Source organism: Triturus cristatus, chromosome 3_1, assembly GCF_964204655.1.
Source record: "Triturus cristatus chromosome 3_1, aTriCri1.1, whole genome shotgun sequence".
In the NCBI taxonomy this organism is placed as follows: Eukaryota; Metazoa; Chordata; class Amphibia; order Caudata; family Salamandridae; genus Triturus; species Triturus cristatus.
In genome coordinates, this window is record NC_140583.1 from 469,658,669 (window position 1) to 469,682,744 (window position 24,076).

The window sequence follows — 24,076 nt, forward strand, 5'->3', positions numbered from 1 at the left end:
TGGAGCCTTTGTCTCTGAGACTCAGTCAGGAGGCCAGCCACCTAGCCCTTGGAGTCACTCTGGTTTCCTGTTTCAAACAGATGCAGGTCCAATACTTCTCATCCAGGCAATTGGGCAGCAGGTAGCAGAGCACCACGAAAGGGCAGTACTCCTTCAGAGCAGCAGTCCAGCAGAGAGGCAGTCCATTCAGCAGTACAGCAGTCCTTCTACCTGCCTGAGTATCTACTGGTCCAGAAATGTACTGGAGAGGTGGTGTCTGAGGTCCAATATTTAAATCTGGTGCCCTTCCTCTGTAAGGTGGGAGATGCTGCTAGAAATTCACTTTGAAGTGCACAGGCATACTGCGTCCTTGCCCTGGCTCCAGACTAACTACAGGCGCTACGTGGCCCTTTTTGTAAAGTCAGGACACGGCCCATTCAGTGTAAGTAGGGCTGTGCTCAGCTCTGTCGTCCCAGCCTGCCAGTGATTGCCCATCCAGGAGCACCTAAGCACTCTATTGGGTGTGGATATCTAGGAAGAACACACAAAGGTCAAGTGTCAGCTACACCCTGTCTCATGTGAACCAGAGACAGGCTATGGGCACTAAATGACTAAGGCAGGAAAATGTCAGCTTTCTAAAAGTGACATTTTCAAAATTATAATTTAAAATCCGACTTCACCATAAGTTAGGATTTTTCATTACAATTCCAAAGACACCACACATGAACTGTTTACCTGTTCCCATTTGAAATTTACAGCGTATTAAATGTTAACAAGGTAGCTCCAATGTTAGCCTATGGGAGAGGTAGGCTTGCAGTAGTGAAAAATGAATTTAAGTGTTTTCCACTACCAGGACATGTAAAAGTTTGAAGTACACGTCCTACGTTTACAAAACACTGCACCTCACTAATTGAGTTGTTAAGTTCCTACCTTAGGGGTTACTTTTATCTATTAAAAAGGAAGATGTGGACCTGGCAAAAGGTTTATTTTAAGTTTAGAAACTTGGTTTCAGTGGCTCACTCCTTGGTTCACCAATGTACTCTACATTGATCTGGCCATCCACGTTCAAACTGTTTAGCATTCTACACAGTACCCCATTCTTACAATTTGATACATGTTGAAGTAAACATATACCTGAATAACTGTGTGCACAGCACTGTGTATCTCAAAGTATTTTAATTCAAACTTTTCATACACATGACAATAAAGTAATCATGAAATTGTAATTGCATCGTATACAAGTTTTTTAAACAAACATATAATCATGCACTTTAACAAAAATTCAGAAACATTTTTTTTTTTTGCTACACAGCAACCAAAATACAAAATATATTGATGATGAACAAAATCCTCTTTAAGATGACTCCCTCTTAAAGAGTTTTTTTTTATCATCATTATATGTTGTATTTTGGTTGCTGTGTAGCAAAAAAGAAAACATTTGTTTCAGAATTTTTTGTTAAAGTGCATGATTATATATTTGTCTAACAAACTTGTATATGTGCACCCAGTTATTCAGGTACAAGTTTATTGAAAACTTTTATTTTGCCAGATTGAAATGGCAGTATAAAACTGCACAGACAGGCTGCAATAGCAGGCCTGAGCCATGTTTGAAGGGCTACTTAAGTGTGTGGCACAATCAGTGCTACAGCCTCACAGGTAGCATTTAATTTACAGGCCATTGTTATATGGAGTACCACTGTAGTAGGGACTTACAAGTAAATTAAATATGCCATTTGGGGTAATTCCAATGTTACCCAGAAAGAGGGTTGGATTTAGTGTCCCCTCTGCTTGTCTGTGAAATCCAACCCTCTTTCTGGGTTACTATTTCCACAGGAGGCTAAAGCATATGAGATGGACCTTATTAACATACCCCATTTAAAGTCCCTTCAGTTGAACAATAAATCATCTAACAGGCTCACAATAGCCTTGTTTGTTAAAGGAATTGAATTCAAAGAAGTCACTATGGACAGATGTGTCCCCTGGGTGGAGAGTCCTTCAAAACTGTATTAGATGACTGAAATTAAACAGATATTGTTCCTTACGATATTAACAGTAGTGTGGTCATCCATCTTGATGCCAGCTTCTGGCACCTTCCTGCTTGACTGGATAGATTTGTTAGCTTGAAGTAAAAGAACAACTCCTCGTAAAGGGATGTGGCTCAATTTCAACTGATTGACAAGTCAAGTCTGATTGGGATGAGTCGGTCCATCAAGTAATGGTTATTCTTTTTCAACCTGTACGAAATCCCACTAAACAGAGGTAGAAAAAAAATATCTTTTCATCAATATATGTAACTATTTCTCCCACAGATGTTGCTAATATGCCCTGCTTCAGCTTGGTGTTATGAGTAGTTCCTTTAATCAACTTCCTGTTGCTAGATAAAGGCTGAGGCAATAGTGGACAATGATTAGAAGGATTGCAATGAGCATCTGGCTCTACTGCAAATGATGATGATGGTCTTTTAGATGTTTAGTGAGGAGTCATAGCTTCAACGGCTCTCATAGAAGGAGAGCTCCTAGTTAAAAGAGATAGATAGCTCACTCGCATTACCTTCTTTGGTAGTTTTTTTTTCACAACATTCATGATGGCCTCCATTAGGGGGATTTATTTGTTAATGCTTCCAAGTACTGTTTTGTAAAAGTTCCTCAAAATTGAGACGATGGTTGTGTCATGAGAGTAGCATCTTATTTCTGTGAAATGGCAGCCTTCTGCTAGCCTATGACTCTTTAATTAAAGCACAGTCTAAATACCTCCTTTAAAATGCAGTCTTTCCTAACAGTAAAACCTGTTTAGTTCATATGGTGACAGTTGCTGACCCTCCGTTGGGCAGCATCACATGCCACCTCGAGGGGCATAGCTTCAAGGGGGTGTTTGTGGTGTTGCACCCTCCCCGCCTAAAATAATTATTCTGCAGTAAACAGTTGGGTACAAGTGCACAAGTGCTCTCAGTCGGGTACAGTGAAGTGCCTGTCAGATTTCACCTGAGAGTTTTACATACACAAAGACAAAAACACACACACATGCTCTCTTGCCTCTGTTTTGAAGGTCTTAAATATGGTTAGTTTGAAAAACATTGTGTTTTAAGTGCTCCTAACAATACACACTGTCCCTTAAGTCCCTCCTCCATACTCTGCTTCTCATATAATGTATTTTCACAAGATATACCAGAGATATTGTTGGGAAATCTGAAGTGCACACATTCACCCCCCCCCCCCTATCTTACTGACCAATCAACACCCCTGGGCACCTCACCACTCGTTCATCAATAACATCCACAGATGAGCCCACCCATGCACATGATGCCTTGCAGTAGCTCCATGTAGCTGGTGGCCCTGCCAGTGCGAAATGGGCAGAGCTATGGTTGGCATGGGCGACCCTGGTGCTTGAAGTCTCCCGCTACATCATCTGCTCCTTGACATTCCCCCATCTCATTTTGCTGACAGGTCGCCCAGGCTGCAGATGACCTAACCACTGCAGACGTAGCCAGGGCTACGGTCAGCTCGTCCGACTCTGCTTCTTGGCGTTCCTGTGCAGTACCAGATGCTCCTTGACACGCCCCTTCCCGCATTGCAGGAGCCCCAGATCGCTGATGTTCCTTTAGCTCCAGAAGCGGGCAGGGGTAAAGGAAACTAGGGGCTTATGGTCGTTGGAGTTCCTTGCTGCATCAGCTGCAGCTTGAAGTGCCCTTATCTCCTGGCACTGCCCCAGGTGCAGTGGTACACACCAAGCAACGGGGCACTTGCAAAAAAGGCCCTTAGCCTGGTTCAAGTGCCAAAGCAATTGAGAAAGGTAGTTATTCAGTTGGAAACATTGCTTGGTTGGGTAATGCACCCCGAGAGAGCTCAGTCCTTAGCCTGAACATCACAGGTTAAGATCCCGGCATGATAGTCAACTATTCATCCTTTTGCGGTTGATCAATTTAATGAGCGTTAAGTTGACCAATAATAATACCTGTTATTTGCAATGCTACGAAATGGCAAAAAACTGCAGAATCGGGCATTGCATAAAACACAACTTAGTAATATTTAGCTCTTCCCCAGTGGCTTCTGAGCTCATGTTTAATGTCCACCTAGTCCATAATGTCTCCTTGGGAGGCCACCACTCGCAGAGACTGCTGGCTCCACCCTTCTTCCAAGCCTGGCCCTGCCTCTGTGAGCGCCACCTCTGCCTTCGGAGGTAGCACCGCAGCCTCCTGCCAATGGCATGATTTGCAGTTGTGGTGTGAAGGGGGGCTTTGGACTGTTCTTTCAGTAGCCAATAGAGACCCACATATTGTGCTGCCCGTTAAGAGAGCGGAATAAGCAGTGGCATACTTTATCTGACAAAAATCAAAGAAAATGTTGCTAATACGACCTGATCAATACATTAAGCATAATCACATAATGGTGGGAACCCCTTATGACTTGATGCTCACCTGGGAACAATATGTGTGCGTTTATTGTACATGATGGCACAAAATACTAATAAACACTGAAAACAACATCGGGGATCTCTATTATTGGGGATCTGTGTCATCTGTAAGGTGCAATGAGACTTCACTGGTTACCTCATGAATCAGTGCTGTTCCAACTGAATCTGTACATCATTGCACACTAGTTTAAATGTGTTTACACGGAATTAGTGATCCGTTTGGCGACCACACTGTATTACAGCGCTGCTTTGTGGAGGCTCTTGTAGGACACACTGTTTCACCAAAGAACAATTCTAATCTCTATTATTTGTTACCAGCCAAAGTTGAGGATTGACATGCTTTTTTCAGCCAGTTCACTCACACCCGGCCCCGCTGATAACTAGCAGCACTGAGCCAGCATTGCAGCAGCCTGGCCTTGCTCTTGACCACTGCACTGCTCTGCAAGGGCCCTCGCTGCCCATTCCAGCATCTGGGTGCCTCCCTGGACAGCCCTGTGCTGCACGACAGTGTAGAAAGACAGAGGACACTGCACTGGCAGCAAACTGAGCGGTTGTGTGCTTAGCGCTGGTTCTGGTGGTCACCACTGTCCTGGTGTGCTGCTAAACAGGGCTGGAGCATAGGAATGGAAGAAAGACCCCTCATTCAAGAGAGGCGGGAAACAGCCTTTACCATGAAGCATTTTCTACGGGTTACGTTTACAACGGTACACTTACCTCGTAAACGTCTTCACAACGCGTATTGCTTCAACCACGTCTTCACCACACAAGCAACGTCATCACGGAAAAACGTCTTCCTGGTCGGAAAAAAAAGCGTCAGTCTTTCTTTAGTGTCGGCGAAGACCTAAGAAAAAGGAAAAAAAAAGAAGAAAGGAGGCTTGGGGGGGGGGGCTCCCCCCAAAAAAGAAAAAGCGGGGTAAAGGCGAAATCGAGGTAAGGGCAATGCGAAGAAAAAACATTCCATTGTAACGCATGCGTGGTAAAGGCATGCGTTGCAACGGAATGCGTAGTAACGACATATATTCAAGAGAGGCAGGTGGGAAATGAGAGTGGCTGTCGGGAACACCTGGCCCGAACCAGGCAATGGAAAGTATGCCATTGCCACAGCTCTCTGCTGAGGAGACTGTTACACGCTTACATCACATAGTGTATCTCTTCGTGGAGCAGGGAAAATTGTAACCACAAACACTACCAGGCTACCCTGAGCAGAATTCCACTGTGCCTGCTACACAGTCACAAATCAAAAATAAATGCAGATTCTGCTAGCAGACTGAATCAACCAAACCCATTGATTAAATCAGATTTTTAAACACACAGTCTTTGGACATTAAGGCACTGTAGATTGAACACCAAGTTAGCAACTAAAGTTTCTAGTCCTCTGAAATAAATACCAACTTAACGCACCAGCTGAAATTAAGCAGTGTCTAACTATTATGCTGCAGCCTGTCTGATTATAGGGGGATAGGAAGGACGAATCTGGTAGGAGACAATTGAAATGCATAAAGCTTGACAGCTCCAACGATAGGCATAACAAGCATAATCAAAGGTCCTAAAATACATGCCCTTCAGCTATTGGAATTTCCACCACAGTCGCAGGTGACCGACCATCATTACGTGGGTATACAAACACACACACTCACTCTCTCTCTTATCACATTACATCTGTAGGAGTGGCAGGGCATAGGGAAACAGGTCAAGAGTACACTGAAAAGCTGCCCTCTCTTCTTTTATTCATTTTCATGTTTATTTTCTATTTCAGAGGAGCCTGCCATTCTGTCTCGAAGTCATAACATCACATATATGGAGTCTACCAACGAGTCAGCAGTCGCGGGCGACTATGTATTGGCCATAAAGGGATCTACTGTGAGAATCGCTTGTCCTGTGAAAGGTACGTTTGCTCCGATTTTCCTCATCTTTTCACTAGAAACTCTAGTTTCCACTTTCCTTTAAAAACACATCAGATCAGAGAGATGGGGTGTAGCTGAACAGCAAGTAAGACCAATTTTCTTTACTGTAAAAACTCTGTAGTTTCTATGTACTGGCACAAAATGTCGGCATTTACGCTATTTAGTTCACAATAAAAATGCTCACGATTTCATAATCCTTAATTGAATACGTCAATGGAGGGTGACTGTCATGAATGATAAGAAATAGATTGGTCAACGACACCTCCATCTATCTATTCTGCAAAATCCTATAAATGATGTGTGACAAAACTCCTAAAAATGCATGAAACGTGTATAAAGATGCACACAGGGGCCGATTCACGGAGCTATTCAAACATTTACACACAACTTGACCTTGCCAACATCTTTTCATTAATGTCAAACTAGTTGTGACATCCACAAATGGGTTCACACGCTAAAAACGTGCTTCTTTGAAGAGTTTTATGTGAGTAAATTGAGTTTGAGTTCCAGGGTGGGAATTCCATCAAAGTTTGGCCAAACCCACAAATATATGTGAGTATTCACAAAATGCTTCTGGGCCTATTGACACCCAGCTAATGTCCTGAGATTTAATCCTAGTAAGAGTAGGAATTAATCCAGTTCCTGCTCTGTAATGGTTAAGAAACACCAACCTAAATCAGTAGAGTACAGGAGAGGGTTTCTGCTTGGGGATTATTCTTCCCATGGTACGAGAAAGATGTTATTCACTCATGCTAAAATGGAATTCCTAATAGGATTTCAGGAGGACGTCTGCGAAAACTGTGATAGTTGCAACGTTCCAGGGGTACTTTGCGAATTTCTATAAAAATGTAAATCGGCTCCAAAAAATGTACATACAATTCTGTAGTGTGGCGCCATATCCTATAGAGAAGGTGTCTGTGTGTGTGTACATACATATATATATATCCTGTTTTTATATAGTGCTTAATGCTGGACTTCTGCAGTTGCTAAGTTCTGTATAAAGATGCTGTTACTAAGACCCAATTTATTTTATTTAATATACCCTCCTTAGAAGGATAAGAAACACAGTGGTCCAGCACACTTAGCTGTATCTATCCACATAATACAGAGCAATTGCATAAATGACTTATTTAATTCATCTGTATTCTTAGCTGCAAAATTAAGCATGAGAGCAATTCAGCAGGAATGTTTTAATTTCTTTATTTGTGACTTCTTCCTTCACAATGGATAAAACCGTAGCCAACGCGTTTCGTCCTCGGGTGCTTCTTCAGGCAAAAAAAATGTTTGGCCTCCTGTCTTAAATGCTCTTGGTGTCGTTCAACTCGTTCTCTTGTAGTTAATTTATTCAAAGTTTATCTGTGTTTAAGAAAGAGTTCATCCCAATTAATTTAGTGGTATATTATCAATAATCTGTAGAGATCCGTTCATGAACCACTGACTCCACGCCGTCACCCTAGCTGGTGAACTTCTGAAAGTTACGAATGTGCTACTTCCAGATGTGAGGTCTAAACACAAGACGGATCGCTACAGATTATTGATCATCTACCACTAAATTAATTGGGATGAACTGCTCTCATGCTTAATTTTACGGCTAAAAATACCAATGAATGAAAAAAGTTATTTATGCAATTGCTCTGTATTATGTGTATAGATACAACTAAGTGTGCTGGACCACTGTGTTTCTTATGTTGTTGAGGGATCTCATTTATCCCGGGAGACTTAGGGGTTTTGAGTCTCAGGTCCTAAGCACCTAATGAATCATTTGATACGTTACCTCAAAGCTAGATAAGTGCAATCCTTTTTCACTCGATCCCCGAAAAAATCTTTGTTGCGCCTCATTAGAAGGATGGAAGGGTAAATCTGCCTTGCTGGGATTCAAACCCATGACCTTCAGAGCACCTTACTGGATCGAGTCCAAAAAAATAAAATCAAACTGCAGCATACTGTACTATGAGAAACCTCAAGAGGGAAAAGTATCATGTCACAATATCGCTACTAGTGCAAGAATTAGTGTTGTTTGCACTGGCACTGCTGTTATTGATACGACTGTTTCAGCAATATTGCTAATACAACTAGTAATATCAAGTTGGACTACTATTGGTAGAAGTCTTAATACTGGTACTAGTACCTTTACTAGTACTCCAATTGATAGGAATACTCTTATGTCATATTAATAACATTGATATAGCACTCATTCACCAAGGATTTCATGATGGTAGGATGCAGCTCACGAAGAAACAGCCATTGTAAGGCCCAGCATCTTTGGCGTGGTTTCCCCTGAGTTTTTGCCTCTACCTCCTGTATTTTTGACGCTGTTCTGGATTTAGTTTTTGCTGGCTTAGATGCTTTGGGCACTTTGCCACTGCTGATCAGTGTCAAAGTGCAAGTGCTCCCTGTGTAAATTGTGATTACAATTGGTTCTCCCTGATTGGCATATTTGATTTCCTGGCAATCCCTAGGAAAGCGCACTCAGTGTGCCAGGGCCTGTAAATCAAATGCTACTAGTGGGCCTGCAGCACTGATTGTGCCACCCACATGAGTAGCCCTGAAAAGGTATCTCAGACCTGCCATGCAGTGTCTATGCACAGTTTGCTAACTGCCATGTCGACATGGCTAGTGCACCCACTTGCCAGGCCCTAACCTTCCCTTTTCTTACATGTGAGGCACCTCTATGGTAGGCCCAAGGTACCCCCATGGGCAGGGTGCAGTGACTGTGAGAGGTAGGACATGTACTGGTGTGTGTGACATCCTGATAGTGAAATACTGCCAATTTTGGTTTTCACTATTTAAGGCTATCTGCCCCATAGGATAGAATGGAAAATACTTTGTAGCATCTTAAAAGTATAATTTCCATTGGATCAAAATAGAGAAATACAGTTTAGGCTTTCTGAACTCAGAATTTTATAACACATCTTTTAGTAAAGATGGTTTTTAAATTGTGTGTCTGAAAATGCCACTTTTAGAAAGTAGGCATTTTCTTGTCTAACCATTCTGTGTGCCTCTGCCTGTTTGTGGATTGACTGTCTCGTTTTGGAGTGACAGGGTCTGGGGATGTGCATTCAATGTAGACAGTCATTGAGGAGTTGAGGTGTGCCTGACCCTTCCTGGAAGACTCAGAGCTGAGCTGAATATACCTTGGCTGTATTTAGAATAGTGGGAGGAGTTTTACTTGCACCTGAATAGGGCCTTTGTCCCTTGTACAATGCTGTCTCCACCCCCGTGGTCATACGGCACCAGGGAGGACAGAACTGATTTGGACTGGGCTCAGAGACCCTTGCACAAAAAGAACAAAGACAAAATAGAGTATAGGTAGCAGACATTAAACCCCAGAACTTTAGATGACTTCTGGACTCAAGAGGAACCTTTGCCAAGGAGAAGAGGCGAAGAGCTGTCTGGAGGAGTACTGCCCCTTTGCTGTGCGCTGTGTGGGGTTGGCCTGCAGTTGCTGTTTCCGCAAAGGAAAGGACAAAGACTGGAACTTTGCTGTGAAACCAGCTTGAAGAAGATCTCCAAGGGCCTGTGTGTGCTGGCCTCCTGTTCTGAAGTCTCTGGGACACAAAGAGTTCACCCCGGCTCTCCTGAACTCTGCTGCTGAGAGTTCTGACCTGCAAGGAGGTGCCTCTTCCAGTTCTGGGCCTCTGGAGGTTGTTCCTGCTGTTGGGAGCTGGAAGCAAAAAAGAAGTGAAGAAATCGACGCATGGCTTTTCTTGCGGCTTTTTTTCAAACACAGCACCGATGTGCAAGAAGAATCTCCATGCATCGCTGCACCACCGATGCAGCACCCATCGTGGCTGCAAGAACTGACACATCAAGGGATCGTGGCTGAAGAAACCGCTGCAGTGCAGCTAGACGCCGCCGCATCGATCACCGATGCATCCCAGATTTCCACGCATCGCACCTGTGCGGCAAGTTTTCCTGACGCATCACCTGCGGACCAGATCCGTCTTGGAGTGAACGCATCACTTCCCTCTACAGACCAGATTCGATACATCATTTCTCCTGTGTGCAGTAGAACTGTTGCATCGCCTCCCCAAGGTCTCAGGAACTGACGCATCTCTTTATTTTTTTACGCTTCCCATCTCTGTGACTGTTTGGTCTTGTGAATTTTGACGCATCCACAGGTACTTTGTGAGAAATCATGCATCCATAGTTTTCCATGGACCAAGTTGTTTGAAACCTTTGAAAAGGCATATTCTTATAGCATGTATGTTGGATTCTTTTTTTGTTTTGGTCTTGTTGAGATTAGATAAAGATACTTTATTTTTCTAAACTGGTGTGGTGTCAATTTGTGATGTTATCACTGTAGTACTGTGTGTTTTGAGTACAAATACTTTACACGTTGTCTTTGGGATAAGTGTGTCTGCTCATGCCAAGCTACTCAGGGGGTGAGCAGGGGTTATCTAAAGTGTGTATCCCCCTTTCCCTAACTAGAAGCAAGGGTCCCTATTTGGACAAAGGTACCTATATCTGCCAACTAGAGACCCCCATTTCTATCAGCCACCAATCCAGGCCACTGACCGGGACCGACCTCCACAAGTCACAAGCCACAGACTGCCACCAATACTGCAACTTTTCCTGCAGTGGGTGGGGGGACTTCCCATGTTGGTCCCCCGAGGCTGCCCTCACTACACTCAACAAGCCTGCTATGCCCGCTATTGGTCACCTTGCAGCCATAGCAAGTATCTCCCAATGGCAGCCGCGAAGCACCTGCACTGCTCCTACTCCGGCAGCAGGTGTTGGGCACAGATGGAGAGGGCCTGAGACAAGGGGTTTTTCCAACTATGGCTGTGGGAACGACAGTGGCCGTGACCTCGAAGCACCTGCACGGCCCCCACACGGCTCTTATGACCTCCGATGGCCTCGGCAAAGCAGGGCAGAGCTGGAAACACAAAGAAACAGGAAGTGGATAAGGAGCAGCTCAAAAATGGTTTCAACCCAAATATAGCACATTCCTGAACCTAAAGCATCTCTTCCGAATTATGGAAGAAAACAAACACGCAGATCTGTTCCCCATAGCCGTATCCCTTGATATAGAGAAGGCTTTTGACACCTTAGATGGCCTTACCTAACTGCAATGTTAGAGAAAATAGGCTTCGGCACTGGAATTTTACGATAGATAAGCTTACTGTATTCCAATCCAGTGCCGTGTCTGCACAGGTGATGAAATATCTGCTGCGTTCAGCATCAATAGGGGTACCAGTCAGTGCTGTCCATTGCCATCAATCATATTCACCATAGCAATGGAGCCTCTCATAAGCTTAGTGCGGTAAGGGGGCCACAATAGGGGATACCAAGTGGTGGCACCTGTATGTGGATGATGAACTGGTGTATCTCCATGACCGGCACATCACCCTTCCACAGTTGATGGACATACCAGAAGATTTTCTAGATTAAAACTGAACTGGACTAAGCCTTTTTTGTTCCCCTTATATTGCCTCACACAACCACATAATGAGGCACTGCCTCCCTTGGACCTGGGTTGGTAGTGTGATACATTTCGGTACCTGTGGATTAATATATACCATTCCGAGGACGCCCTAGTACAAGGAAACCTAGGAAAGTGCTGACCAGAATGAGCAACTCTGATGTTTTTGGGGATCATTGGCCCCCTCTCCCATGGGTAGAATAGTGATAGCTAAAAGGCTAGTCCTGCCTACGCTACTGTATAATTTATCAGCACTTCCTGTCCAGCGGCCTAAATGCTTCTTATGCAACCTGAATTCTGCCCTCACCAACTAAATTTGGGGATTGGGTCAGAATAGAGTAGCACTGCATACATTATATGCTCCACTTGAGCGAGGGAGGGCTAGCTGCCCCTAACTTTAAACTCTACTATGCTGCAGTGCAATTCAAGTGGCCGACATGATGGCTGGCAGGACCTCCCAAACCGGAGTAGTCAGTATAGCTACAGAATCTGGGAGGTCACCAAGTGGTGGACTATTTCTTGAATTCTCATCATGGTGCCCCGGCATCAGCCACATGGCCAGAACGGCCAAATACTGCTGGCAGACATACATCCACCCTGAATGCAGCTGGACATCATATTTGCCGGCTCTCCCACTGTGTGCGCTCTCTGCTCCCCATACTCTGGCGGCCCACCATAACGTGGGCCAATGGACCAATGTAGGTTTAACCACCCTAGGAGACCTGTACACTCATAACACCCTACTGACATTCCAGGAACTCATGGAACAGTGTGGAATAGATGAGGCATTTCTTGACTTACAGCACACTAGGTCAGGTAAAATACATGGTGTGGCGATTGATTCAGATGGAACTAGAGATCCACCCTCTTTAACAGGCACTGGTAACACATGGGAATGATAGGTAAGTGGTCACAACACTCTACTCTGCCCTCTTAAACTGTAATACTGCAGACTTTCTCATCCTGCGAGAGAAATGGGCCGGTATTGTGAACCACAATGTTTCTGGCAAACAATGGCACACAGCACTGAGCTATGTTCGTGGTGTTTTCAGTAAGCCCACCTAAAATATACTCAGTTTAACTATATCCACCAGACATATCTTACATATGTGCGTATACACCGCATGTTCCCCGGGACTGCTCCCAAATGTCCACACTGCTCATGCCCTACTGAAGACTTTTATCATATGGTATGGGCTGCCCTGTTATATCGCAGTTTTGGACAACAGCGCTCTCGCTGCTGCCAGAGTTTTCAGGGAGGACAGTCCCCCCTGACCCCTTACAATGTATACGAGGAGTTCTCCTATGCACATGCAAAAACAAAATGCAGTGAAATGTATCAACTTAGATTTTGTGCTCATCAAAAGGCACATTGTGATGGCATGGAAGTCACCCGTTGCCCTCTACAGCTGGCGTGGTTGAGAGACCTGCTCAAATGGGCAACTGCGGAGGTCCCTGCCTGGGGCTCACTACCTAGTTGTGCACGGGAAACCCATCTATCAGTGACAGGGATACGTACCTGGAGAAGCTGGTGGTGAAAATAGACTAAAGGCCACCATGAAAACCCACACTGTCCTCATCTGAGCACAGCGCAACTGGCCTATCGCTTGTACCTATACTACTCCTCTACCCACCCAGACTCACATGATTGATTTTAACCATGCCATCCCATAATAGGCACAGCTGGTAAGCACTGCTCTATGACACAACCTGCACTCAGCAACAAACGGCGGGACACCCCCGCTTAATAGAAAACTAGAGCGATTCCACATACATCAAGTTCTCAGGGTTTCAGCCCCCATTCGACAGTTGATTGGCCTGCTAATGATGGACTCTTTACACCTGGTACTCACAGACTCCTCCCTGTGTTGTAGATACCAGCATACCTCTGTTGCACACTGTTCAGCACCCGGGAGCCTATAGATCACCACAACGCAACATACCTTTCTTGAATGTGGTTTTTCCGATCGATGTACTGTAACTGTGATTTCGCATATCGAGAAGTTGCTGTACCACAAGAGTTAGACATTGTAATAAAAAATTACTAGTAAAAAAGCAGCAAACTACACATGACTGCACATGTTAATGTTAATATCATCACTGCATCTTGCATCCACCTCCTGAGGATGCTGAGGAAGATCTGCAAATGGTTCAGGAGCAACGGAAAAAATCTGTCAGTCACACCCTAGTCACAAGCAAGGTGGGCTATGGGAACACCCTCTATGCCGTGATTAGCAAGCAAGTCACTAGAAGACTACAAATTATCCAGAACTCTCATCACACTAGACTTATGGGAACTCCACTGGCTTCTGATACACAAACACATTCATTTCAAACTGCTCACACACACACTCAGGCATTACACAACCTAGGCCTACCTGATTAGTCTCATCTCCTTCCTTTGGAAATATGGCCCCAAATCCTTAGTGGTGTAACACTTTTTGGAAAATAAACCTGGAACCAGATTTACAAAGATGTGAAGCAGCACAACGCAGCAAGACAAGTTGCTGCGCTGCATAACATGGAGAGGGCACAAATCTGCGATATGTATTAAGATATGGTGCATTCGAGCTCTCTCTCTTGTCTGGTGCACACAGTGCAGCCTAGCGCCAATGCAGACACTCTTGCATCATGGTGCAACGGTGCCTGCGTTGCAGGCAGGGTTGTTTTAATAGAGGCAGGGACACCTTCCTGCACAAAAACAGTCCTTAAGAGGCATAATGCAGCACACGTAGAAAGAGGAAAAAACAAGGAGAAGTAAAATTATTTATCCTTGTTGTGCCTCCCGGTGAAGGTGTACCTTTTTGATGGATTCCCAGGTTTATTACTGATAGTAAATCTTGGAATGCTCCAAAATCCATGGGTGAATGCTTGGGGACACCCCACTCCACCCATGGTACTCCTTCCCAGGGCAGAATATTGCAAGCAGCAACTTGCGCTGCCTTGCGTTACTCTAGATTTGCTATGCCATGCAGAGCCATGCAAGGTGGCACTGCGTGACATCGTCAATCTCAGTTCAGGATGGCAATGCACTTGAATCAAGGCGTAGATGTGGCCCCTGGTGTCAAACAAGTTCACCGTTGACTTCTTTCGGGATTGCTTCATTTGGGAAGCACACTGGGGCAACAAATAGTGATTTGGACCAAGTATACTGAGGATAGTTTCAGGTTTAGTCCATAAAACATTGAGTCTCAAGGCGTGTGCTCTGTAGCGCGCGTGCTACTTTGGCAATCTAAGCCATCCACCTTCACGCTGGCGTGTTGTAGCTCTGACTCTAGCCTTCTGCACACCCCAGTTAGGCAGCTGACTTGCTATAGCAAGGCGGCCCACTCTGAAACTTTCACTTGGAGCGATCGCTGTTGTATGTATGTTGGCACGCCCGAGTTCCCGTTCCCGTTCCAGATATTCTTTATGTCAGAGGCACATGTGCCTGTTTATTGCTTAAGTTAATTCAGAGCTGATGCCATTACTGGGGTTGGAAGTGAAATGATTCATCAGATGCCTGTTTTTCTGTTAATTGCTGAGGAAGTGGAAGTCGTTCTCTATGAAGTAGAAATGTAGCTCATACTTTCTCATTTTTCGCCAGATTAATTAAATAATGGTGGGCTATAATGAATGATGTAAAGGGGCGATAGCTTCAGAATGAGAGACCTTTAAAAGTGTAATTTAGAGACAGCCTCGGGTCTGCTGAAAAAGTCATTGCGTGACAAAACAAAGATTCTCACTGCATTGCTAAGCATTCAGCTCTCTGCTTGTAGGACATCCAAAGAAAGGGATAGACAAATAATTGCAATGTATAAATCATATTTAAATGCTGAATCGGGCTACGAAGAACGATAGTCCTGGCCCCTTGTTTGGCTGCCTGTTCGTACTTACATTGCACACTGACTCCACTTCAAGCAAATAGCCTCATGTACAGGGCGGTATCTGACTGCGCCCGCCAGCGCAGCGGAGGGGTGTGCTCCACTCGATGGATGCTTTGGTCCAGCCATCTTTAGAGACCTCTGCCGAGGATGCAGAGATCTCTGTGCCTTCAGCAGAATCACCACGAAGACTGCTCCACTGAAGGCACTGAGGCTCATCTGTGCAGGATCCAAGGTTAGAGCACCCTCACAGGAAAGTGTGCTGTTTTTCAAAACCAAACTCCCTAATAGGGAGTGTGTTGTTGAAAAAAAGTAATGGGTTGTCACCCTTGACGTGCTGAGCCAATTTGAGGAAGCGCTTGGTGGTCTTGCTATTCCTATTCAGGATAATCAGTCTTTCCCTGGACTATCCTCCCCCCCGCCCCCCAAAAGAGCAGGCGTTCTGACGTCCATTGACTGGCTCCATGTCAACCAAGCCACTGGTCAACTACTCCAGCAGGCGCAGCCCGCATCTGATCCACGATCAGGAACACAGTGGTTTACACCGAATGTATATAGAACAGCTGAAAGGCGATTTTGGCAGTTTGTGTACATGCCAAATAAAGCCCAAAGTCTTTATGCAATCTAAGAGGATAGGGTACTTCTCACCCCATGCTCGTGAAATTGTAAGCATGCTATGCCATCAGTACGAGTGGTCCCGATTGTGCCAGTAACTGGTAATTGCAAAGTATTGACATTCCCTGGAATTAAAGATCCCCACAGGGTCGGAAATTCCGGGTGCAGGAATTATGATGTGTTTTTCCTTCCAAACTTGCAATATGGTAGTAAGCATGAAGAACGTGGAGCACATACCGTGAAGAACACGGATCAAATCCCATAATGTAAACAAAAGGGCGTAATCCGCTCCTGCGACATCATGTCGAATGATTTACTAAGAAAATAAGGGATTTTTTGGCTCACAGGGTCCTCATGAAAAACATGAAAAACTGGATAGGAAGAATTTTGCGAAAGAAGAGTTTAAAAATCTGGCCATATCAAAATTCTGGGACATCTGTCAATTTACAAAAGGGCCACCAAAGAATCTCTCTTTAAGGTAATCATTTTGCTAAACTGAAGCAAATTGACCAAATTGTAAGGGGCTTAATTTGCGGTTTCACCTTTTGTGTTGCATCGTGCAATCAATTGGAGATAGGATACATGACTATGCAAGTGTATTTACGGAAAGGAAAATCTGATGCAGGTTTATACATAAATAATTTTGCATTACCTAGAACCAGGAAATATGAGCAGAAGCATACACGTCATCTCAAGTGTGAGTCTCTGAAGGACCTTCAGCTGTCCCCCATAGACTAGTATTGATCAGTGGAAGCTCCTCCGTTAAGGCGGAGGAGCGTCGCTCCGCCTGCTGCAAGTGCAGCAGCTGCACACAGAATAATCAAATGGTCATTAACTTACCAGCCACGCTAGCACAAGTGTGATGGTGGGGGCAGGCCAACAGGTTCCTGCGTATTGCACAATGACTGCTTAAAGTGCACATGACAGATTTGTCGGCGGTCTACAGCTGGTCAATTGTCATGACCACTTCAGAGCTTACAATCCCAGTGCTGTAAAACAGCCGAGGGATGCAGGCACAGGCCCCCAACCTCCAAATGAGCCTGGGTTAGCCTCCTTCAACCAATCCTGGAGCATTGTCTGGATTCAAAGCAGGAAGTAATCCACCTTCCTTTCCAGCTCGTCGTCGTCGTCGGGAAGGGCAATAGACAACATATCGGTGAGTTTTACGGCACGCCCCGCCCCACTGATTTTAAAAGTTGCTAGCCGCCCCTGGTATTGAGCCTCAACTCGTTTCAGTTTTTTCATGCTACATTTTGCCTCCTATCGTCTCACATTATGGTCAAATAAATACATCAGGGAAGGATTCACAGAGCCTTAATCCATAGAGGGAGTGGCTTCCCAATTAGAATTAAGAGTAAGCCTCACCTATTTACTGAAACATTTTGCGAGGCAGGCCCTTGGTCACTGAATTGTGGCTTTATCACTATGAACTCCTGTTATCTCATGGTTACTTCACAACTGGTATTAATTTTGGAACAGCCCATCTGATGTCGTTAAAGGTGTAAATCCCTATTAGTTTCTTAAACTACCTTTCAGCTCTCATAGTTTAATTTGACAGGGTTCCTAAAATATATTGTGACCATTATTTTGTTATTAAAAACACTTTTATCTCTTATTCAATAAATTAGTCAATCTACTAATTATATCTATTTATGAAAGCCCCCTCTGTCGCTGATTCCTAGACCGTCACATAATTCAAAATCTAGCATATTGTATTCAAGCAATCAACAAAACGAAACTAAAGTAACCCACACAAGGTCACATCTAAGCACTTCAAAACCACGAACAACGCTCTGATAAATCTCTTGTCAAACTTCTTTACCCAAACTATATAACCATGCACAATTTCAGCACCATTAGTGACTATCGTCAGCCCACTATTTTTGAATGAATAGTGAACTATAAACATCTTTGATTGCCCTTCATAATGTGCTGGGAGGCTAGCTGAACCCTCTCATAATCAGCTTCAGGAAGAGCTTAGTTGAAGTGCATGCAATTATTATCTCTTAATATTCTCATTCCTAGCATAACACAGTTACTGTGTTGATTACTACATTTCTTTAAAAATAAATGCTAAAGTAATAAAATGAGGGAAGAGTACTATGTTGACCTTTTGCACATGCTTTATATTCTCTAGGCCCCCTTCAAGGTATTTGTAAAGTGCACCACAGAGAGGCTACTGCTTGAGTTACATAATAGACTAGTATTAGATCTGGGGGTCTCTAGTTGGCAGGGTAGGTACCACTGTCCAAGTAGGGACCCTTGCTTCTAGTCAGGGAAAGGGGGATACACTGTTAAAATAACCCCTGCTCACCCTCTAGGTAGCTTGGCCTGAGCAGTCTAGGCTATCAAAGGCAATGTGTAAAGTATTTGTACCAACACTCACAGTAACACAGTGAAAACACCACAGATTTACTCCACACCAGTTTTAGAAAAATAATGTATCTTTACTAAAAACTTCACAAGACCAAATACTACAGACAAATCAACATATAATTCAAAAAGGTTACTTTAAAGATAGTTCAAGAGTTTGCAGAAAGTACTCCAGGATGTAAAAGTCAGTGTCCTGCACAATGCGACTCTCAATGCACAAAATGCGACACTCTTGTGCCCAACAGTACCTGTAGTTGCGATGAGGTTTCCAAAAGCTATAACAAGGAAGATGGCAAAGGCGATGCGATACTCCTGAGATCCTGGGGAGGCTTTGCAGCAGCCCTGCTTCACGCAGCAGAGGTGGATGCGCCGGCTCCGATCTGTAGGGGGAGGATGCGATGACTTTGGCTTTCGTTGCGTAGGTTTCTTAGGGGGAAGCTTCACGCACAGGTTCGATGCGACACTCTTCGATGTGGCACGATGCGCGGCGCAGCGTTGACTTCCGGCGCCGCAACTCTCGATGCGCCACGGAACGGGACTCTGCGTCGACGCACGCAGCGACTGGATACTTTCACGCACCGGCAGTGGTGCGGCCCGCAAACTGGTTCTGCGACGACCCTCGCAGCGTCAGGAATCTTCTTGCACCGGGACGATGCTCGACGCACTCGGTGATGCGGGGACTCCGGGTGCTGCGATGACGCCGCAATGAAATTTTCCTCGCACTCTCGTTCTTGCGACACGCAATCGGATGATGCGTTGGGTACCAGTTACTCTTTTTCACGCTTCTGCTTCCCAGCTCCCAAACACAGCAAAAACGACCTCCTGAGGCCCCAAGACTGGGCAAGCACTCCAAGGCAGGTCAGAACTCCTTCAGCAGAGTTCCAGGGGAGCTGGTGGTGAAGTCCTTTTGTTCCTGGGACTTCTTAACAGGGAGCCAGCTCTTCTCAGGCCCTTGGAGGTCAGAATCAAAAGAAGGGGACACAGCAAAGTTCTTCCCCTCTCCTTGGCAGCAAAGCAAAACAGCAAGCAGGCAGTCTTCTCCTCTTCAGTTCTTTTCAGCTTTCTCCTTGGCAGAGGTTCCTCCTTAGTTCCAAAGTGATCTAAAGTTTAGGTGTCTGGGGTCCTCTTCTTATACCCCTCCAAGTCTTTGTCTCTCTTTGTTCCAGTGGGGGGATTCCCCTGCTCAAACCGGTTCCTGGGTGTGCTCTGCCCTGGAGCACCTGGTTCCTTTCAGAGTGAGGGGCAGGGTCGTTAGACGCTCAGCAGGAGGTGGAGCCTTCTTTGTGCCAGCAGAGGCAGAGTCCTCAGCCTGGCCAGCAGGGGGTGGAGCCAGCTTTGTGCTGGCAGAGGCAGCCCTATTCAAACCCAGGGACTACTCCTCCCACCCATCTAAAGCAGATCTCCCTATTCACCCTGCTGCTGACTCATCCAGGCTCCTGGAGCCACCTGGCCCATCACATGACACCAGTCAGCCAACCAGCACACAGGCACACAGGAAGGTTAAACAGGAGAATAGCTACTTTCTAAAAAGTGCTATTCTCACACAGTGAATTTAAAAACCGTCTTGCTAAAAAGATGTATAATTAAATTCTGAACACAGAGATACCAAACTTGGATTTTCTATCTTGCCCTTGTGGGAAGATAGGCATGTAAACAGCCTTCCCCATTCTATCCTATGGGCAAGATAGCCTCTCAGCAGTGAAAAACGAAAATGGCTGTAATTCACTACCAGGGCATGTTACACACCTCAGTACATGCCCTACCTTTCAGATACACTGCACCCAGCCCAGGGGGGTACCCAGGGCCACCATAGGGATGCCTGACATGTACAGAAAGGGAAGGATAAGGCCTGGTCAGTGGGTGCACTGGCCAGGTCGACATGGCAGTCCTGGACTGCACATAGGCACTGCAAGCAGGCCTAAGACATCATTTTAGCGCTACTCCTGTGGGTGGCACAATCAGTGCTGCAGCCCACTAGTAGCATTTGAATCACCAGCCCTGGCACACTCAGTGCACTTTACTAGGGGCTAACAGGTGAAACAAATATCCCAATCATGGATAACCAATCAATATAACAATTTACCAAGGGAGCACTTGCACTTTGACACCGATCAGCAGTGGCAAAGTGCCCAAAGCATCTAAACCAGCAAAAACGAAATCCAGCACAGCATCAAAAAATACAGGAGGTAGAGGCAAAAAGTCAGGGGTAACCACGCCAAAGATGCCAGGTCTAACAACTAGCAAATATGTTCAGGATAAGATTCAGTCTAAACTCTCCAAGGTGCATATAAAATACATTGTTCCTGCACTCCCTTCGCAGTGGCTACAGAAGAGGTAAAAAATAGAGGCTGTATGTTGGACCGGGCCCTTTTGCAGGGTTATCACCAAACGTTTTGCCTTCCTCCTTCTATTTTTTCTGACCTGTTTTTTTATTGGCTTTAGGACTCTGGGCACTTTACCACTGCTTATCAGTGTTAAATTTGCATATGCTCTCTGGTGTAAATGGTAATTGTGATTGGCATATTTGATTTACTGGCAAGTTGCTAGTAAAGAGCGCTGTGTGTGCCCAGGGCCTGTAATCAAATGCTACTAGTGGGCCTGAGCACTGATTGTGCCACCCACATGAGTCGCCTTGCAAACACATCTCAGGCCTGCCACTGCAGTATCTACAAGTGCAGCTTTAAACTGCCATGTCGACCTGGCAAGTGCACCACCTCATCGGGCCCAAACCTTCCATTTAAAAACATGTAAGGCACCCCTAAGGTAGGCCAAAGGTAGCCCCATCGGCAGGGTGCAGTGTATGTAAAAAGTAGGACATGTGCTGGTGTGTTTTACTTGTCCTGATAGTAGAATACTGCCAGTGTCGTTTTTCACTATTGCATGGACTAGCTCTCTCATAGATTATTATTGGAGCTGCCTTGTAACTTTCAATTGGAAAGAGCTAGAGATTTGTAGTTTGGCCTCCCTAAACTCAGGGTTTAAAAATAAATCTTGTAGTAAAGGTGTTTTTTAAATTGTGTGTTTGAAAATGCCACTTTTAGAAAGTGGGCATTTTCTTGTTTACCATCCTGTGCCTCTGCCTGCCTGTGGAATCAACATCTGGTAGACTGACAGCTGGGTTATTTGTGCATTCACTCTACACAGTCACACACAGGGAGCAGAGGTGTGCTCTGCATATCCTGATTGCCAATCAATAGGCTGATGGCCTACCTTAGCTAGAGTGGTGGGAGGAATTGTCACTGACACCTGAATAGGGCTGTGACTGTTCTCCCAAAATGCTGTCTCCACCCCCTGTAGTGTGTCTGGAGCCAGGACAGGGCAAAGCATGACCTGTGTACTACAAAGAATATCCTTTGAAGTATGCCTACTTCAAAGGCCAAAAGGGGTATAAGTATTGGACTTATAACTCCTTATTTTTAGAATGCTTCTGGACTGAGGACTCTGCCAAGAAGAGCTGAAGAGCTGTCAGGAGGAGTACTGCCCCTTTGCTCTGTGTTTCTTTGCTGGGTAGGCATGCATTTGCTGCTTCTGTCCGTGGGCAGTGAAAGAACTGGACATTGCTTTCTTGTATTCTGCTTTTCCAAGGTTCTCCAAGGGCTTGTGTGTGCTTACCTCCTGCTGGAAGTCTCAGGGCCACCAAAGACTTCACCTGCAGCCCCCCTAAACTCCACTGCTGGGAGTTCTGCCCTGCCAAGCGGTGCCAATTCCAGTTCTGAGTCCTTGTAGGTGTTTCTGCTGCTTCAAGACTTGAATATGCACGCTTTGCCTTTCCAATGCCATGTTTTACTCCGCAAGCTTCCTGTGCTGTTGAAAAATCAATGTGTGCCGCGATGCGGCTGAAAAATTGACAAGTGCCTGTTCGGGCCCGAAGAACCACCGCAGTCTGAGTCCAGAGCACCGTATCTCTGACGTCCGAGGCCCCCGCTCCAACTCCAACAGAGGCCCTGCTGTGCAGCTGAAAGAATCGACACATCACCGGTCTGTGGCTGAAAGACTCGACCGCATCGTACCTAGCAAGTCAAAATATCCACGGATTGCACCTGTGCACCAAGTTTCTAATACATCGCCCCTCCTCCCCCTGAAAAAGAGTCGCCTCCGGAAATCGATGCATCGCTTCTCCTCGCAGTAAGGAATCGATGAAACACTTCTCCTGTGTGCAGCAGAACTGATGCCTCCGTTCCCCTAAGACTCAAGAACCGACGCATTGCTGTGTTTTCTGATGCTTTTCTCCTTTGAGGCTGTTTTTTGTCTTGGATTTTGAGACATTAATGGTACTTTGTGTTAAAATCAAAGCATCCACAGAGTTCTAAGGACAGAATTCTTAAACCTTTTAAAAGTGATATTTTTAGTTATGTATGTTGGATTTTAGTCATTTTGGTCTTGTTTGCTTTAGATAAAGATGATTTATTTTTCTAAACTTGTGTGGTATCCATTTGCGGTGTTTTCACAGTGTTACTCTGTAGGTTATGTACAAATACTTAAATAATTGCCTCTGAGATGGACCTGGCTCCTCGTGCCAAGCTACCAAGGGGTGTGCAGGGGTTATGTTGTGTGTGTAACTCTCTTACCCTCACTTTTAGGAAGGGTCACTACCTGGAAGGGTGCAAGTCACTCCCAACTAGAGACCCCCATTTCTAACACTGTACATTTGACCTTGTACGCTGTTATGGGTGGAGTTCCAAACTTACACTGGACTCAGTGGTCGAATTAGATCTGATACTGTTCGTGGCCTTCACCTTTAGGCAGCTGGTGCACATCAGTTGGCCACCTACGCTTACCATCGGTTTCTACTCCCTCCAGCTCCAGTACACCTGGACAGGGAATCTTTGTTGACCAGGTCTGTATTAGTTGAATACTTTCCCTAACTTTATATGTGCCCTAAGTTGATCAACACAAAGCAGGAAAATGTCTCTGGACCCGACAATACGTCCATTGTGGCACGTCTGGTGGTCGTTAGTTCAGGTCATTGGCATCAGAGGTTTCATTGAAGACTGGTAAGGATGCGCCCATAAAGTAGTTGTTCATACGTAAAGGGACAGCTGGTGTTCCCTGGCTGCATGTGATGACTCCTTAAAAATCATGTTCGATTTTCCCGTATAACCGCTACTTTTTAGCAGTACTTGAAAACATAGCAAGCCTTTTAATGTTTTTCTCTATAAGTAAATATTTTCTCAATACAAAATAATTTGTAAAAGTATTACACAGAATGTGGACGGTGTGGGGTTGAAAAGGGTAGGGACTGAAGTGGTGCAAGTATTAGTTTTCCGGGAGACTTACTTTGTAGGTGAAACGTGCCTATGCACAATGAAACACACAGAAAGTGATTCTTTTCAAAACTGCGGTCTAACGTGGGCCGGTCCCAAGATTTTTGCCACGACATGAAGTGGGACTTTTCCTCCATCGTACTCGGAGCGTGAGCAACCTTTGCCACTTGCAGCACGAGCCTGCAGCCCACTGCTGGCGGCCCCTAGGCGGCTGCCTGGGACTTCTTTGCACTAGAACTGCTT

General features: G+C 45.1%; 1 protein-coding gene across 2 annotated transcripts in view; it reads left to right on the forward strand.

Moving 5' to 3' along the window:
- Window positions 1-24,076, forward strand: part of ADAMTSL3 (ADAMTS like 3) — a 2,432,792-nt gene that overhangs the window by 2,060,118 nt on the left and 348,598 nt on the right. For both annotated transcript variants that reach the window (XM_085644288.1, XM_085644289.1), the window contains exon 23: window positions 6,146-6,274. In XM_085644288.1, coding sequence (XP_085500414.1) covers window positions 6,146-6,274 — 129 coding nt within the window. The remainder of the gene's footprint in view (window positions 1-6,145; window positions 6,275-24,076) is intronic.